The 18722-nt window shown below is 47.0% G+C and overlaps 1 protein-coding gene across 1 annotated transcript in view; it reads left to right on the top strand.

Annotated features, from left to right (window-relative positions):
* Nucleotides 1-13697, top strand: part of LOC145356902 (N-fatty-acyl-amino acid synthase/hydrolase PM20D1-like) — a 77683-nt gene extending 63986 nt beyond the window's left edge. The window contains exons 9-12 of the mRNA XM_080209891.1: nt 1602-1673; nt 3988-4153; nt 5360-5459; nt 11247-13697. Coding sequence (XP_080066017.1) covers nt 1602-1673; nt 3988-4153; nt 5360-5459; nt 11247-11376 — 468 coding nt within the window. The 3' untranslated portion in view covers nt 11377-13697. The remainder of the gene's footprint in view (nt 1-1601; nt 1674-3987; nt 4154-5359; nt 5460-11246) is intronic.
* Nucleotides 13698-18722: the final 5025 nt, after the last annotated feature.

Here is an 18722-nt window from a genome sequence, read left to right as displayed (position 1 = left end):
AATGAGAGATTGGCTAACCCTCAGACCGGCTTTGTCAAATCACGGCTTGGGGCTGGGGCACCAATGGCTAAATGGGAGCAAAACACCGCGGAAATAGATGCAGAAAGCGCTGGGGAGACGGCTGGCAAGGCCATCGACCTGAAACATTAGGCAGGGTTCACCGGCCTTCCCTCAGCCTGTTTCCCAGTGGGCAGCAGGAGGCAAATCGCCATCCACTGGGGTCCTCTGGTCCCACCGCTGTCCTTGGGAATTCCAGCTGACGGCACCCCACCTCACCGGAGAGGGGGACAATGCCAGAGAATCCTGCCGGCAGGAGAATTCCGGCCGTTAACTCTCCTTCTCTCCGCACGGATGCTGCCTGACTTGCTGATGTTTTCCAGCATGTTCTGTTCTTGTTAAATTGTGTCACGCCCGTTGAACTCCACACTGGATGCGGTGGCGCGGTGGTTAGCACTGTTGCCTCACAGAGCCAGGGACCTGGGTTCAATTCCCAGCTTGGGTCACTGTCTGTGCGGAGTCTCCACATTTTCCCCGTGTCTGTGTGGGTTTCCTCTGGGTGCTCCAGTTTCCTCCCATAATCTGAAAGACATGCTGGTTAGGTGCATTGGCCATGCTAAATTATCCCTCAGTGTGTACCCAAACAGGCACCAAAGTGTGGCGACTAGGGGAACATTGCAGAGTTCATGTAACTTCATTGCAGAGTTAATGTAAGCCTACTTGTGACTAATGAATACACTTTAGTTTAGAACATAGAACGGTACAGCACAGTACAGGCCATTCAGCCCTCAATGTTGTGCCGAACTATGTCCGAATCCAGGATCAAGCTATCCCACTCCCTATCATTCTGGTGTGTTCCATGTGCCTATCCAATAAACGCTTGAAAGTTCCTAAGTGCCCGACTCCACTATCACAGCAGGCAGTGTATTCCACACCCCAACCACTCTCTGAGTAAAGAATGTACCTCGGACATCCCTCCTATATCTCCCACTACGAACCTTATAGTTATGCCCCCTAGTAAACAGCTACATCCACCTGAGGAAATAGTCTCTGAATCTCCACTCTATCTATCCCCCTCATCATCTTATAAACCTCTATTAAGTCGCCTCTCATCCTCCTCTGCTCTAAAGAGAAAAGCCGCAGCTCCCTCAACCTTTCCTCATAAGACCTGCCCTCCAAACCAGGCAGCATCCTGGTAAATCTCCTCTGCACTCTCTCCAATGCTTCCACATCCTTCTTATAGTGAGGTGGCCAGAACTGTGCACACTATTCCAAATGTGGTCTCACCAAGGCCCTGTATAGTTGCAGCGTAACCCCACGGCTCTTAAACTCAAACCCCCTGTTAATAAACGCTGACACACTGTAAGCCTTCTTCACGGCTCTATCCTCTTTATTCCCATCAGTTGCAGAAAGAGTGAGAAATTTGAGCTCTGTCCTGTGCGCTGTGTGATCCGGAATAGCTGAAGGGGTCGGGACAAATCCTGTTTTGCTAGTTTGTGCTTTTCAGTACTCTAGGCAAACAGTCAAGGAGGAGTTTGGCATCAGTTCTTTCTGCTCCCTACACCTTCCCTCCTTCAATTATTGTCTGTTTTTGTCCTCTTTAGGAAAATGTGATTGCTCCTTTCGCAAGGGCAACTGTGAACTTCCGCCTTCACCCGGCACACACACTCGAAGAGGTATTTCCAGGGGGTGGGTGTGGGGAGGTGGGGTGGGGGGTGGAGGGTGGCGGAGGCAGAGAGATGATGGGGAGAGGGGGTGGCGGGGGTGGGGGTGAAGTGGGTTGACTCTAAATGGTATTTTCTTGTCTCACTTTCCATTCGGCCGCAGGGCTGGGATTGCAGGCTGAGGGGGCAGCAGTTTTCTATTGGCAGCCGGTGGGCCGGTCCGTTGCCGTAGACTGCCTCCAGACAATTTCCACGGAGCAAGGACCAACGGGGAGGACGATAGCCACCTGCCCGCGTCCCCGTAGGAGGCCGTTCAACCCATCGAGCCTGCACCGACAGTAATCCCACCCAGGCCTTAGCCTCGTCATCCCACATATTTATGCTATTAGTCTCCCCGACATTAAGGGTCAACTTTAGCATGGCCAATCAACCTAACCCGCACATTTTTGGACTGTGGGAGGAAACCGGAGCGCTCGGAGGAAACCCACGCAGACATGGGAAGAATGACAATGACCTGAGGCCAGAATTGAACCCGGGTGCCTGGCGCTGTGAGGCAGCAGTGCTAACCACCGTGCTACCCTTGATTAAGATGAGCCACGGGCCTATTAATGCCAGTCTGCAATTGCCAGCTGTAATACAGAGGATGGAGGTGACAAATGGTTGGCAAGGAAGGGCAGTAGCCTTCTGCCTCCATTCTGCACTTACCATAACAGAGGGGGCCACTGACACGGCTGCTCCATAGATTGCAATAGACCCTCAGTGATTTAAAACACTTGTCAAAGCTCTTCAGGCAGCATCTCCATCTTGAGGCACCCACTTTTACCCACTGACCTCAGCAGCTTCCACCTCCCGTGGCGAGGCTGCCAATCTCAGTGCTGGTGGCACTCCTCTTGGCTCTCCAGCCTCCAGAGCCTGCCCGCCATCCTTAATTGGATGTAGCTCACTCAAGCAATTGGTCACTTTCTCCTAGCAGTCAAAAAAGCCCCAAAACCAGAGACAGAGCCAATCCATGCAATGTCCACCATTGCAATGTTAATGTAAGCTTACATTATTACTGTGAAAATCTCCTAGTGGCCACACTCCGGCGCCTGTTCGGGTACACCGAGGAAGAGTTTAGCAAGGCCAATGTACCTAACCAGCACGTCTTTCAGACTGTGGCAGGAAAGCAGAGTACCCAGAGGAAACCCATGCAGACACGGGGAGAACGTGCAGGAGCACATTGAAAGATACTGGCCTTATGAGCATCACAGTCGCACAGTGTGTATCACAATCGCATCACAGCACGTCACACTGCTGCCTCACAGCTCCAGCACACCTCGAGGTAGTGATAAAGACATTGCTAGTCTCTAGCCTCTAGCTAGCAGACTACTGACAGCAGAACTTCCACTCCACTGAGAGAGACAAGTAATCGTGCTTTCAGTCTGCGGTCCAAATAACTTCTGACCAAGATGAAACTAAACCCTGATTGTGAAAAAACTGTCAATGCAGGCATCATTGGCTAATCATTCACAAATCAAAGCCCAAGTAGCAATCCCAAAAGACCATAAAACTCAAGGACACTGCATTAAGCATTGCTTCGATTATTCTGCTTCAGCAACAGTAAAAGATACCGGTTACAGACAGCATGGCGTCAAAACAAAGAGCTTTGAAAAACCCTGCGAAACATGGTTAAATTACATTTTCTAAAGGATACAGGGCAGAATTCTTTGACCACGCTGGTCTAAAAGCTGGAAATCCCCACCCAACCATCAATGATGTTTCACATTCTCTGGAACCCGCCCAACTAAAATTCCAATGGCAAATGAGATGAAAGAATTCCAGCCACAGTATTGTCACACTGTTAGAGTGAATACAACAACTTTTTTTTATTATATTCGTTCATAGGATGTGAACATCGCTGGCTGGGCCAGTACTTATTGCCCATCCCTAATTGCTCTCAATTTCAGAGGGTATTTAAGAGTCAGCCACATTGCTGTGGATCTGGAGTCACTTGTGGGCCAGACTGGTTAAGGATGGCAGATTTCCTTCTCTAAAGGGCATTAGTGACCCAGATGGGGTTTCTCTGACAATCGGCATGCGTTCATGGTCATCAGTAGATTCTTCATTCCAAATTGTTATTGAGTTCAAATGTCACCATCTGCCATGGTGGGATTCGAATGCAGGTGCACAGGGCATTACCCTCGGTCTCTGGATTACTAGTCCAATGACCAGTGACAATACCACCGCCTCCCCCTAGATGTCTGTGAGACGTTATCACAAGATGTTTCCATTTTCTGTGATGTCAATGAAAGTTAATGAATTGTGTCACCTCCAACTTTCTTTCCAGCTTCTCCAGCAAGTTAAAAATACTATTTCGGATGATCGAGTGAAGATTGAAGTTCTACATCATTTTCCCTCGCTCCCGTTGAGTTCTTACGATGACAGCGCATTTGGGTATCAGGTTATCAAAGAGACAATTGGAAATCTTTTTCCTGAAGCAGTCATTGCTCCAAGTAAGAGAAATCCCTGAATCAAAGGGTTTCCTTCACATTTGAATTAAAACAATCAGAATGAGTAGATTCCCACAAGATAAGGGATATTGGCCTGCTAGTTCCCTGACTCCTATAATGCTGAGAGGTTTCCTCGGCAACAGCTGGGTTTTCTACAAAGTTCACAACCGAAATGTATATCATTGCCATCTTGACTTGGGATTAAAATATTTTTGAAGTTTAGATTGGTGGATCATAGTCATCTGTTGCTGTGGAAACGTAACCCATCATTTTTTTTATTTGTACGTGGGACGTGGGTGTTGCTGGCCAGCAGTTATTGCCCAACCCTCGGGGCATTTGAATGTGAACCACATTGTTGTGGATCTGGAATCGCATGTAGGCCAGACCAAATAAGGACAGCAGATTTCCTTCCCTAAAGGACATTAGCGAACCAGATGGGTTTTTACGACAATGGTTTCATGGTCGTCAGAAATCATTCTGAGGACCGTGACTTTTAATTCCAGATGTCTTTTATTGAATTCCAATTTCACCGTCTGCCGTGGCGGGATTTGAACCCGGGTGCCCAGAGCAGTTCCCTGGGTCTCTGGATTACGAACAAATGTGGAAACATCTCACAACTGGACATTCAATCCAGTCTGGGCAAAATGGGGGTTGATGGTGGCACGGGGGCACAGTGGTTAGCACTGCTGCCTCACAGCGCCAGGGACTCAGGTTCAATTCCGACCTCGGGTCACTGTCTGTGTGGAGTTTGCACCTTCTCCCCGTGTCCGCTTGGGTTTCCTCTGGATGCTCTGATTTCCTCCCACAGTCCACAAATGCGCGGGTTAGGTAGAATAGCCATGCTAAATTGCCCGTAGCTTCAGGGGGACCAGCAGGGTAAATGTTTGGGGTTACGGGAATAGAGTCTGGGTAGGATTGTGGTCAGTGCAGACTCGATGGGCTGAATGGCCTCCTTCTGCACTGTAGGGATTCTATGATTTGCCAGAGTGGCAGAGTAGATTGGGTAAACACCCTTGGAAGTTTCTGGGGAACACCTATTGCGTCATATTCATCTCTCCAAACCTCACTTCACCAAAAACAGGTATAAGTGTGACTTCCCTTTACAAACAGGTGCGAAATATTGTCTGGCGTTTATTCAAGAAAAGTAAGGGAGGCGTAGCCTGGCACTTTGCTAATCATTTTCTTCCTTTTCCTCTGCTTTACCATTAGATGTGTGTATTGCAAACACAGATACCAGACACTATCAGAACCTGACTACGGACCTCTATAGATTTGCACCATTATTATTGAAGAAGGAGGACCTATCTCGGTAAGGAGTGGCAACAATATTAATCACATTTTAACCATTCTCTTTTTGAACCCTGAGTCTAACTGGATTAGTAAGTCTTGGCCATTGCCTTGTGTTATGTTGCTATGCTGAATGGGCTTGCCAGGCGAGGGTGTTTTTCCCAACCTGGCGGTGGACTAAGGTGGCAGACACTGAGTTAAGGTGGCAGACACTGAGTTAAGGTGGCGAACAGTGAGTTAAGGTGGCAGGTGGGGAGAACAAGGTCATTATGGGCAGCACAGTGGCACAGTGGTTAGCACTGCTGCTTCATAGCGTCAGGAACCCGGGTTCGATTATGGCCTCAGATCACTGTTTGTGTGGAGTTTTCACGTTCTCCCCGTGTCTGCATGGATTTCCTCCGGGTGCTCCGGTTTCTTCACACACTCCAAAGATGTGCAGGTTAGGTAGATTGACCATGTTAATTGCCTTTTACTGTCAGGGGGAGTAGCAGGTGGGTTATGGGATTAGGGCCTGGGTGGGATTGTAGTCGATGCAGACTTGATGGACCGAATGGCCTTCTGCATTGTAGGATTCTATTATTGCCTTTTTATGATTCCACACAAAGGCAGTTTCAAACTTGTCATCTAATCTGGCTTTCCGTTCTTGTTCTTCATGTTTCTAACACATACTTAGCCATCATGGTTTTCCCAAATGAGTTCTCACCTCTCAATGCACATTTTCCACTTTAAATTCTAAAGCAGGCCATTCTACTCCCCGCCTGCTACCTTAACGCAATGTCTGCTACCTTAACTCACTGTCTGCCACTTTAACTAATTGTCTGTCACCTTATCTCACTGCCTTCCACCTTAACTCAATGTCTGCTACCTTAATTCAATGTCTGCCACCTTAACTCAATGTCTGCCACCTTAACTCACTGTCTTCCACCTAAACTCACTGTCTGCTACCTTAACTCAATGTCTGCTATCTTAATTCAATGTCTGCCACCTTAACTCAATGTTTGCCACTTTAACTCATTGTCTGTCACCTAAGCTCACTGTCTGCCACCTTAACTCACTGTCTGCTGCCTTGACTCAATGTCTGCCACCTTAACTCACTATCTGCCACCTTAACTCACTGTCTGCCACCTTAACTCACTGTCTGCTACCTTAACTCACTGTCTGCTACCTTAACTCAATGTCTGCCACCTTAACTCACTGTCTTCCACCTAAACTCACTGTCTGCTACCTTAACTCAATGTCTGCTATCTTAATTCAATGTCTGCCACCTTAACTCAATGTTTGCCACTTTAACTCATTGTCTGTCACCTAAACTCACTGTCTGCCACCTTAACTCACTGTCTGCTGCCTTGACTCAATGTCTGCCACCTTAACTCACTATCTGCCACCTTAACTCACTGTCTGCCACCTTAACTCACTGTCTGCTACCTTAACTCACTGTCTGCTACCTTAACTCAATGTCTGCCACCTTAACTCAATGTTTGCCACTTTAACTCATTGTCTGTCACCTAAACTCACTGTCTGCCACCTTAACTCAATGTCTGCTATCTTAATTCAATGTCTGCCACCTTAACTCAATGTTTGCCACTTTAACTCATTGTCTGTCACCTAAACTCACTGTCTGCCACCTTAACTCACTGTCTGCTGCCTTGACTCAATGTCTGCCACCTTAACTCACTATCTGCCACCTTAACTCACTGTCTGCCACCTTAACTCACTGTCTGCTACCTTAACTCACTGTCTGCTACCTTAACTCAATGTCTGCCACCTTAACTCACTATCGGCCACCTTAACTCACTGTCTGCCACTTTAACTCACTGTCTGCCGCCTTAACTCAATGTCTGCCACCTTAACTCACTGCCTGCTACCTTAACTCAATGTCTGCCGCCTTAACTCACTGTCTGCTACCTTAACTCACTATCGGCCACCTTAACTCACTGTCTGCCACCTTAACTCACTGTCTGCTACCTTAACTCACTGTCTGCTACCTTAACTCAATGTCTGCCACCTTAACTCACTGTCTTCCACCTTAACTCAATGTCTGCCTCCTTAACTCACTGTCTGCCACCTGTACATGCACAGTTAGCCCTGTTTCATCATTTCTACGGCAGTGGCTAATTTTCTAACTTTTGTGCAAAGATCACAGGACAGATTAGTTTGACGTACAGCGTGTTTTACATGCCGAGGATTTTCTGGACAATTGTGGTGCAGTGGGCAGTGTCCCTGCCTCTAAGTCGGAAGCTCTGAGTTTGATTCCCACCCCAGGACTTGATGGACAAGGGAAGGTACGACTGAACAGGTCTGAGCAGGTAGATTATCAACATGCAAATCCTTCCCACACACTGATGGCTGGAGGCAAGAGTGGGACAGACCCCTGGTCACTTGCAGAACCAAGACTCTCATTGCTAAAGCCTCTGGCTTCAGGCCAGCAACCGATTTCAGGAAAAATAAACTGTGAAAACAGATGTAAATAGGTCTGCACTGACTGACTCATGCACCTCTCGGTACAGGAAGCTATTTGAGAGAGCAAGAGAAAGAGGTCATTATCTCCTTATGATTCAATACAATGGAAATGTCAAAGCTGTCATCTAATCTGTCTTTCTATTCTTGTTCATGTTTCTAACACATACTTAGCCATCTTGATTTTCCCAATTGAGTTTGCATCTCTCAATGCACATTTTCCACTTTAAATTCTGAAGTTCTACTCCCCACCTGCCACCTTAACTCATAACTGCCATCTTAACTCTCCCCGCCACCTTAATTCTCCACCTGCTACCTTACCTCCCCACCTGCCACCTTACCTCCCCACTTGCCACCCTAACACCCTGCCTGCCACCTTAATTCCCTGCCTGCCACCTTAACTCCCCGCTGGCCACCTTAATTCCCTGCCTGCCACCTTAATTCCCTGCCTACTACCTTAACTCCCCATCGGCCACCTTAATTCCCTGCCTGTCACCTTAATTCTCTGCCTGCCACCTTAATTCCCTGCCTGCTACCTTAACTCCCCGCTGGCCACCTTAATTCCCTGCCCATCACCTTAATTCCCTGTCTGCCACCTTAACTTCCCACCTGCTCCCTTAACTCACTGTCCATCAGTTTAACTCACCGCCTTCCACCTTAACTCTGCCACCTTAATCTACCACCAACCAGCCCATAAGGCCAAGGGGTTAAAATACCCCCTATAAATCTGAGGAATTCTAGTTGCTGGAGCCCTGAATTATTAAAAACATCTTCCTTTGCCACATTTGTCCCCTTACTCTTCTAGAAGGTTTTAGTTCTTTTCTCAAGCATGATGCAGAGCTGCTGGAACAGGCAGTGAAGTAAAATCGCAATAGAAAATGCTGAGAAAACTCAGCAGCTCCAGCTGGTTCGGTGCGGAGAGAAAAAGAGTTAAAATTTCGAGTCCATGAGTTCTGGAGAAGAGACGGGTGCCCGTGCGGCTGCTCTCGCACCCAGGCAGGTCAGGAGGAACTCTGAGTCTGCCTTGGAGTTCTGGCTTCCTGGGTTTGGGTCCACCTCCAGATAAGTAAGCTGGCCCGTCCCCCCCCCTCCGTCGCCCCCTTTCTCCCCCCACATTCTGCCACTTCAGGAATATCGAGGCGGACTGGAAAATCCCAGTCGGCTTCCTCTAATTTTCCCCTTAATGAGCTGTTCACCTGCCCATTGTGGGTGGCTGCAGAAGCAGAATGGAACCAGGAACCACCACGCTGGCCAGTGGGGCTAATTTTAGCTCCCACCCTCCTCGGTTCCGAGCCCCCGACTGGCCTCCTGTGTCAGTCACCTGCCTGATGGGAAAGCTAAAATATGTGCTCTTCCTGTTTGTTGCCCTGGTGTTATACATGTGCAGTGGATAATGGGGAACCTGTGGATGTGATGTATCTGGATTTCCAGAAGGCATTTGACAAGGTGCCGCCCCAAAGACTGCTACATAAGATAAAGGTGCACGGTGTTACAGGTAATGTATTAGCGTGGATAGAGGATTGGTTAACTAATAAGAAGCAAAGAGTGGGTGTAAATGGGTGTTTTCCTGGTTGGCAATCAGTGACTAATGGTGTGCCTCAGGGATCAGTGTTGGGACCGCAATTGTTTACGATTTACATAGATGAGTTGGAATTAGTAGTGTGTCAAAAGTTGCAGTTGACACTAAGATGGGTGGCAGAGCAAAGTGTGCAGAGGATGCTGAAAGTCTGCAAAGGGATATAGATAGTCTAAGTGAGTGGGCAAGGGTCTGGCAGATGGAGTACAATGTTGGTAAATGTGAGGTCATCCATTTTGGTAGGAATAACAGCAAAATGGACTATTATTTAAATGGTAAAAAATTGCAGCATGCTGCTGTGCAGAGGGATCTGAGTATCCTTGTGCAAGAATCACAAGGAGTTGGTTTGCAAGTGCAGTGGGTAATTAAGAAGGCAAATGGAATTTTGTCTTTCATTGCTAGAGGGATGGAGTTTAAAAACAGCGAGGTTATGTTGCAGCTGTATAAGGTGTTGGTGAGACCACACCCGGAGTACTATGTACAGTTTTGGTCTCCTTGCTTGAGAAAGGATATACTGGCACTGGAGGAAGTGTTATACATGTGCAGTGGATAATGGGGAACCTGTGGATGTGATGTATCTGGATTTCCAGAAGGCATTTGACAAGGTGCCGCACCAAAAACTGCTACATAAGATAAAGGTGCATGGTGTTACAGGTAATGTATTAGCATGGTTGATTCCAGAGTTGAGAGGATTGGCTTATGAGGAGCGACTGGGGATATACTCATTGGAATTCAGAAGAATGAGGGGAGATCTTATAGAAGATTCCTTTCATATGAAAGGAATAGAGAAGATAGAAGCAGGGAAGTTGTTTCTACTGGCAGGTGAAACGAGAACTAGGGGGCATGGCCTCAAAATAAGGAAAAGCAGATTTAGGACTGAGTTGAAGAGGAACTTCTTCACATAAAGGGTTGTGAATCTGTGGAATTCCCTGCCCACTGAGGCAGTTGAGGCTACCTCATTGAATGTTTTTAAGGCAAGGATAGATAAATTTTTGAACAGTAAAGGAATTAAGGGTGATGGTGAGCGTGCGGGTAAGTGGAGCTGAGTCCACAAAAAGATCAGCCATGATCTTATTGAATGGCGGAGCAGGCTCGAGGGGCCTGATGGCCTACTCCTGCTCCTAATTCTTATGTTCTTCTAATAGAATGACTCATTCCAGCTGTATCTTTTGTAACCTTGGCATTGGTTTACTCTATCTTTTTAAGTTTTTTTGTAACAACAGATGTTATGATAATAGATACCCTTCGATGTTATGGGCGGCACGGTGACAGAGTGGTTAGCACTGTTACCTCACGGCACCAGAGACTGCAGTTCGATTCCTGGCTCGAGTCACTGCCTGCGTGGAGTCTGCACGTTCTACGTGCATTTCCTCCGGGTGATCCGGTTTCCTCCTACAGTCTGAAAAATGTGCAGGTTAGGTGGATTGGCCATGCTAAATTTTCCCTTAGTGTCCCCAGATGTGTAGGTTAGGGTGGCTAGCGGGTTAAACACGATGAGGTTACAGGGATAGGGACTGGCTATGATGCTCTGTCAGATTGAATGCAAACTCGATGGGCTGAATGGCACCTTCTGCACTGTGGGGAATTCTATGATAACAGAATTAAATCAACCTACAGTTGATAAGGGCTACTTGGAATACTGGTCAAAGAGATGAGACAAATGGGGGAAGTGAATGTACATTTCAGAACAGGAGGAGACCATTTGGCCCATTCCACCATAATGGTTTTATTAAACAGCACTTTTTTTCATTCTCTCTATCTTTCTCCTTCTTGCAGGATACACGGTGTGAATGAACGGATATCCGTGGAGAACTATGAAGAATTTGTTAAGTTTTACTTCCAATTGATTCAGCTTTCTGACATTTGGAGTCTAGCACCTCCTCACTGTGCCTCGAGTGACTTGTAGTGAGGGCATCCCCAGGTTGGCACGACCTGCTCCATCCCTGAAGTCTCCCAACATAATTCATGTGGGAATAGTTATATTTATGGAAAATCTAACTGGGAATATTTTCTCCTCTTCAGCCTTTTTAGGAGATTGTGTCAATTTTTCATTCTTCGTGGACTTTTCTTAAGGGTGGGTGATGAAGGTATTAACATGATTAGTTCAAGAAATAAGAATACTGACAGGCCCTAGTGACCCAGTGTATGAAACAGGGTTTACCTCTGGCCTGTGTGTTGAGTCTGTTCAATGTGCTTAGACCAGGAAAGGTAAAGGTAAAGGTGGAGGGGCAGCGCCGTTAGCACTGTTGCCTCACAGCACCAGGGATCCGGGTTCGATTCCCGGCTTGGGTCACTGTCTATATGGAGGTTTGCACATTCTCCCTGTGTCTGCGTGGGTTTCCTCCGGGTGCTTCAGTTTCCTCCCACACTCTGAAAGACGTGCTGGCTAGGTGCATTGGCTAGGCTAAATTCTTCCTCAGTGTACCTGAACAGACACCAGAGTGTCTAGGGGCTTTTCACAGTAACTTCATTGCAGTGTTAATGTAAGACAACTTGTGACTAATAAATAGACTTTTAATTGGTGTGCGGGGCAGAGAAATCAGCCTGGGTAACCTGTTCAGAGCGCAATGCAGCAAAGCTGAACTGGAAATGTTTGTGTGTGGATGGCAGATGGAGAATGTTGGTCAGTTGGACTCACTGGGCGGGATTTCCTGCACGCAGTCCCGCAGTACATTTTCCAGCAGCAGGAGTGAAGGTGGCTCGCCAGCAGAATCTTCCAGTCCCGCCGATGTCAATTACATGGGGCCATAGGTTTTAAAGTGCGAGGGGCAAGGTTTAAAGGGGGTGCACGAGGCAAGCTTTTTACACAGAGGGTGGTGGGTGCCTGGAACTCACTGCCAGGGGAGGTAGTGGAAGCAGATACGATAGTGAGTTTTAAGGGACACCTGGACAAATACATGAATAGGATGTGAATAGAGAGATACGGTACCCAAAAGGTTGGGGTGGCAAGGTGACAGAATAGCTAGCACTGCTGCCTCATAGCTCCGGTGACCCAGTTTCAATTCCTGGCTTGGGTCACTATCTGTGAAGAGTTTGCACATTCTCCCCGTGTCTGTGTGGGTTTCCTCCAGATGCTCCAGTTTCCTCCCACAGTCCAAAGATGTGCGGGTTAGGTGGATTGGTCATGCTAAATTGCCTCTTAGTGTCCCAGGATGCCGAGGGTAAAGGGATTATCAGGGTAAATATGTGGAGTTACGGGGACAGGGCGTGGATAGGATTGTTGTCAGTGCAGATGCGATGGGCCAAATGGCTTCCTTCTGCACTGTAAGGATTCTATGAAGGGTAGGGAGTTTTGGTTCAGATGGGCAGCATGGCTAGTGCAGGCTTGGAGGGCCGAAGGGCCTGTTCCTGTGCTGTAATTTTCTTTGCTTGATGGCTACGCGGTTTTGTGTAGCTCACCCACCCCCACCCCACTGCCGGGGTACATACTGCAGCGGGGGAGTCGGTGGGGGGGGGGTGGGTGGATCACTTTTGGCAGGAACGTATGATCCTGTCATCAAGATGTGCCAGAAAATCCTGTCCACTGGCTAGAATGGCGAAGAAGAACCAGAGAGACTGGAAAAATACTGCCTCCTGTGGGACAGTGCTATAACAGCAATTACCTTGATAATCCATTTGGGCATAGAGAGGAACATTGAAGAGGAAACACTTTTTAAAAACATGAAAACACCTACAAGTTACCACTGGGCTGATCACATCAAAATTTTTTTTTAAATTGTTCATTTTGTCATCTGGCCCAAAGAGAATGTTGAATACTGAGGCCGGAATTCTCCGACCTCACCCACGGCTGGGATTTTCCAGTCCCGCTGCAGTGACTGGAGGTTTGGCTGAGCGCCATATTCTCCGTTCTCGCTGGCAGTGGTAACGGGGCGTGCGAGACTGGAGAATTTCGACCATAGTCTTGTCTGGATTTATCTGCTTGGCGAGCATTCTTATCAAACACCTTTTCAACCTGTGCGGTTTGTGGATTTAAATTTAATGAAGTACTTTTAACAATGTTGTTCCCAGGGTAAATATTTATGCTTGGGTTGCATCCCTTTGTCAAAGGCAGCAATACAATGAAGAGTATATATTTAAAAAAACTACTCATACATAAATTATAAGCTATGGTTTGAGGCCCTACATGCTGGAGGCATACTTCCAAGCCATTCTTATGGCTTCAAAACACTATTGTCAGTTTTACCAGAATAGTATTATAATTATTGAAATGATTAATAAATAAGCAGATATTTGAAACCAAGTTTTGTTGCTCTTTCATTCTCTGAAACAAAACCCGGCTTGGCTCACTGTGACGTTTGCACGTTCTCCTCGTGTCTGCGTTGGTTTCCTCCGAGTGCTCTGGTTTCCTCCCATAGTCCAAAGATGGGCGGGTTAGGTGGATTGGTCATGCTAAATTGCCTCTTAGTGTCCCGGGATGCCAAGGATAGAGGGATTATCAGGGTAAATATGTGGAGTTATGGGGGCCGGGCCTGGATAGGATTGTGTCAGTGCCATGGTTAGGTCGATTGGCCGTGTTAAAATTGCCCCTTAGTGTCCTGAGATGCATAGGTTAGAGGGTAAATGTGTAAGGATAAGAGGGTAGGGTCTGGGTGGGATTGTGGTCAGTGCAGACTCAATGGGCCAAATGGCCTCTTTCTGCACTGTAGGGATTCTATGACTGTATGAAAATGGAACAATCAAATGTTGGGTGGTAGAGGCCGGTTGCCTCACATCCTTTAAAAACTATCTGGATGAGCATTTGGCACATCATAACATTCAGGGCTATGGGCCAGGTGCTGGCTGATGGGATTAGGTGGGAGTTCAGGTGTTTCAAAATGTTGCAGACTCGATGGGCTGAAGGGCCTCTTCTGCATTGTATGATTCTATGAATGTTGAGTATTTGAGACCGGCTGTCACCTTGAGGGCCATGTTCTCTCATGCTGATTCATTCTATAGATTGTGAGGTTATAAAAACGCAAGAACCGGGAGTAGGCCTCGAGCCTACTTTCTCACCATCCAAACTAGATCGTGTCTAAGCTGGCTGTGGCCTTCATCCCACCTTCCTGCATGTCTGTCTTGACTCCCCGGTGGAACCTGGTCCAAGCTGAATACAAGCTCCCGGCCTAATGTCCCTCCTAGCAATTTATTTGATATTAACCATTAGGCGGGATTTTATGGCCTCACTCGTCCTGAAACCCTAAAATCTGCCCAAGGTCAACAGACCTTCTCATGGTCCACCCCTGGCCGGCTCAGATTCCCACAGCGGGCAGGGCGGTAAAATTCCAGCCATTGTCTCTATTTCAGTTCATCGTGCTTAAGGCACCTGAACTAACCTGAAACAGGTTTTCTGAAAGCCAGGTTGGTGCTGTGTTGCCCTACCTGAGACTTTAACAAGAAGCCTTGTCGCTGGCAAGACCACATTCAGTACCCTTGGCAATGTGAAGTGAGCCACCTTCTTGAGCTGCTGTTGTTCCCATGACGGTCCGTTGACGCGGCGTGTAGAGTATCGTGAGCGCAGAATTCAGAGCTTTACTTTCTGTCCGTTCATATTCAGTGGGCAGACGGTCCATTTTGCAAAGAGTGGGAGCCTCGCCCACTTCACCGGTCCAACATTTTTCAGAGACGTTTCTGTCTTAAACCTACAGAGGCCCACCGAGTTTCGTGAAACATTTATTCTACGTAAATTCAGATTGCGGAACTTGCCTGCTCTTTGCCGATAAAAAGCAAATTACTGCGGATGCTGGAATCTGAAACCAGAAGAGAAAATGCTGGAGAATCTCAGCAGGTCTGGCAGCATCTGTAAGGAGAGAAAGGAGCTGACGTTTCCAGTCCAGACGACCCTTTGTCAAAGCTCACTTGAAATGTCAGCTCCTTTCTCTCCTTACAGATGCTGCCCGAGCTGTTGAAATTTTCCAGCATTTTCTCTTTTTGCTCTTTGCCGGTCTCTCTGCTCGGATGTATTCGGAGTCGGAGCAGGCCGTTCAGCCCTTCCTCATTGGAGACGGCAGTCGAGTAACGGTATGTCATCACATCAATCCTCTGCCCTTCAGAGTAAGTAACTTGAAAAGTTGAATTGAGATCCTGTGGCTTTTATGGGGAATGAGATCCATCTGTCCAGTAATGGCAACAAACTATGCAGGTATCTGGTTAGCAATGATTGGCTTGCAGAGGTGGTGAGTGATCAGGGATGCTGCACACTTATCTGATTAGCCATTCACTCTTGCAATTCTTCTATGATAGTATCAGTGACTGAGTATCAAAGAGTAATTTGTTCCAACAAGGCAAAGAAATGTAAAATCATGCCCTGTGTTAAAATATGTCTGGTCAATTTAGGTAAGGGTATAGACATGAAAATAAACATGATTCCACATGTTTAGCTCATCTCCAATGGATAAAGAAAGGCTACATTAAGAAATAGGTTCACTAGCATTACACATAGGGTGAAATTTTCCCATCCTGCCTGCCAAGGGGATGGCAGGACACGAACCACGTAAAGGACCGTTGACCTCAGGCGGGATTTTCTGATCTTGGGACGAGTGTGGTGGAAAATCCTACCCACAAGCTCTAAAATGGAAGTGTTGAGTTGATGCTACATGACCATAAAGGAACATAATATATAAAATTGATGAGCAATTGGGTTTAATGGTGATGACTATTCCTTGGTTCCAGTGCAGCTTCCAAGGAGATGGTGGCACACTGGTAAGGTTGATAATCCAGAGGCCAAGGGGACAAATCCCACCATGGCAGCTGGTGGAATTTCAATTCAAATAATAAAATTTGGAACTGAAAAGCTGGTTTCAGTAATGGCGACCATGAAACCATCCTTCTGGTTCACTAATGCCCTTTAGGGAAGGAAGTCTGTCCTGATCTGGTCTGGCCTACCTGTGCCTCCAGACCTTCAGCGAAGTGGTTGGCTCTTAATTGCCCTCTGAAAGTGGCTGAACAAGCCTCTCAATTCAAGGGCAGTTAGGGACAGGCAAATAAATGCTGGCCTTGCCAATGATGCCCACGTCCCATGAAAGAATAAGTTCTTAAAAATTTAAATTTACTCATCCACTTATCCAGCTACCTGTCTATTCTACATCCAGTGAGTATTTTTTCTCTGTGTGGGAAACATATTTGTCATATTTGGAGGCATCACCTCTGATAATTATCCTTTACGTATTAGGGACTCCATCTCAGTGTATCTGACCTTCTCCCTATTTAAAGTCATAGAACCATAGAATTCCTATAGTGCAGAAGGAGATCATTCGACCCATCGATGTTGCACCAACTCTCCCAAAGAGCATCCAACACAGTGCTTTCCCACCAGCCCTATCCTCATAAACCCACACATTTACAATGGCCAACCCATCTAACCTGCACATCTCTGGATACTAAGAGGCAATTTAGCATGGCCAATCCACGTAACCGTCTTTGGACATTAAGGGGCAATTTAGCATGGCCAATCCACCTGACCATCTTTGATTGTGGGAGGAAACCGGAGCACCCGGAGGAAACCCAGATAGACAGAGGAAGAAGGGATTATGGGGATAGGGCCTGGGTGGGATCGTGGTCAGTGCAGACTCAATGATCCAAAGGGGCCACTTTCTGCACTGTTGGATTTTATGAACATGCAAACTCTACACAGAGAGTCACCCGAGGCTGGAATTGAACCCAGGTCCCTGGCACTGATGGGGCAACAATGTTAACCACTGTGCTGCCCAGAATCACCTCGTGGACATATCTCTCAACACATTTCGTATTGCTTTGCACTGTCTGTCTCCATTGGAAAAATGCAAACAACCCCCAGGGGGGTGGAAACAATAGAATGAGAAAGACAGGAGAGAAATAGAACAGGAGTTACGTTGGCAGCAGTAAGATATTTATAGGAGCCAAAGACTTTTTCTGGCTGTGAAAAGTGGCACGATTGATAAAGAATGAAGATATTTGCATTTTTCCATTACCTTTCAGGACATACCAGAGCTGATGAATTGCTATCGAAGATAATCAATAGATAAGGTAGTCAAGAAGGCATACGGCATGCTTGCCTTCATCGGTCGGGGCATTGAGCACAAAAATTGGTAGGTTGTGCTGCACTGTACAGGATCTTATGTACAAATATTATGTACAGTGCCGGTCGCCACATTACTAGAAGGATGTGGATGCTTTGGAGAGGGTACAGAAGAGGTTTACCAGGATGTTGCCTGGTCTGGATGGAATTAGCTATGAAAAAAGATTGGATAAACTCGGTTTGTTCTCACTGGAATGATAGCGGCTCAGTGGTGGCCTGATAGGGGTTTACAAGATTATGAGTGGCATGGACAGAGTGGGCAATCAGATGATATTTTCTAGGGTAAAAAAGTCAAAGGGACGTAGGTTTAAGGTGCTTGGGGAAATGTTTAGAGGAGATGTGCGAGGTAGGTTTTTTTATACAAAGGGTGGTGAAAGTTTGGACTGTGCTGCATGGGGAGGTGGAGGGAGCAGGTGTGATAGCGGCATTTATGGGGCAACTAGACGAATACATGAATAGGATGGGAGTGGAAGGATAGGGAGTCCGTAAGTGCGTACTGAGTTTAGGCAGGAATCATGGTCGGCACAGGCTTGGAGGGCCGAAGGGCCTGTTCCTGTGCTGTAGTGTTCTTCGATCTTTGAAGTATAGTCAATGTTGAAATGTGGGAAGTGCAGCAGCCAATATGTGCACAGCAAGCTCCCACAAAGAACATTGTGATAGTGTCCAGATTACCCGCCTTCGGGATGTGGTGGGCTGGGGTGAGGAATGCATATTGGCCAGCCACCAAAAGACAGCATCTGACCTGGATCCAGTGTTGATGATGTGCTGGAATCTCTGGAGTGGGATTTAAATCCACAGCCGAGATGACTCAGAGCATGTTACCAACTGAACCACAGCTGATAGCTTAATTATGTTATAATGGCTTTTAATTACATAGCACTCCCTTCATTGGAAACAGCACGGCCTGGACGATGAACAGGGAGCCGGTATAATTGGCAGCCATGAGCAACACATGGGATTAACTGTTCTGGCAGCTGTGATTGGGCAAGAAACATTGATACCGCGCCGATATTGAAATGATCAGACAAGCAAAGTTAACCCAATCCACCAGGAAATTAATGCGGGCTATGTTGGTGTAACAACCGGAGGCGGTTCGAAGTGGCTCTAACAACAAGAAGGGTTTATTTAATTGCGATAACTACTAACACACAATAAGGGCGGGACTTTCCAGCCACACTCACCCCAGGGCCAGGAAACCTCACCCGAGATCAACTTATCCA

The sequence above is a fragment of the Carcharhinus amblyrhynchos genome, chromosome 22 (genome assembly GCF_965287045.1).
Source record: "Carcharhinus amblyrhynchos chromosome 22, sCarAmb.v2.hapA, whole genome shotgun sequence".
In the NCBI taxonomy this organism is placed as follows: Eukaryota; Metazoa; Chordata; class Chondrichthyes; order Carcharhiniformes; family Carcharhinidae; genus Carcharhinus; species Carcharhinus amblyrhynchos.
This window is presented reverse-complemented; position numbering and strand designations above follow the sequence as displayed.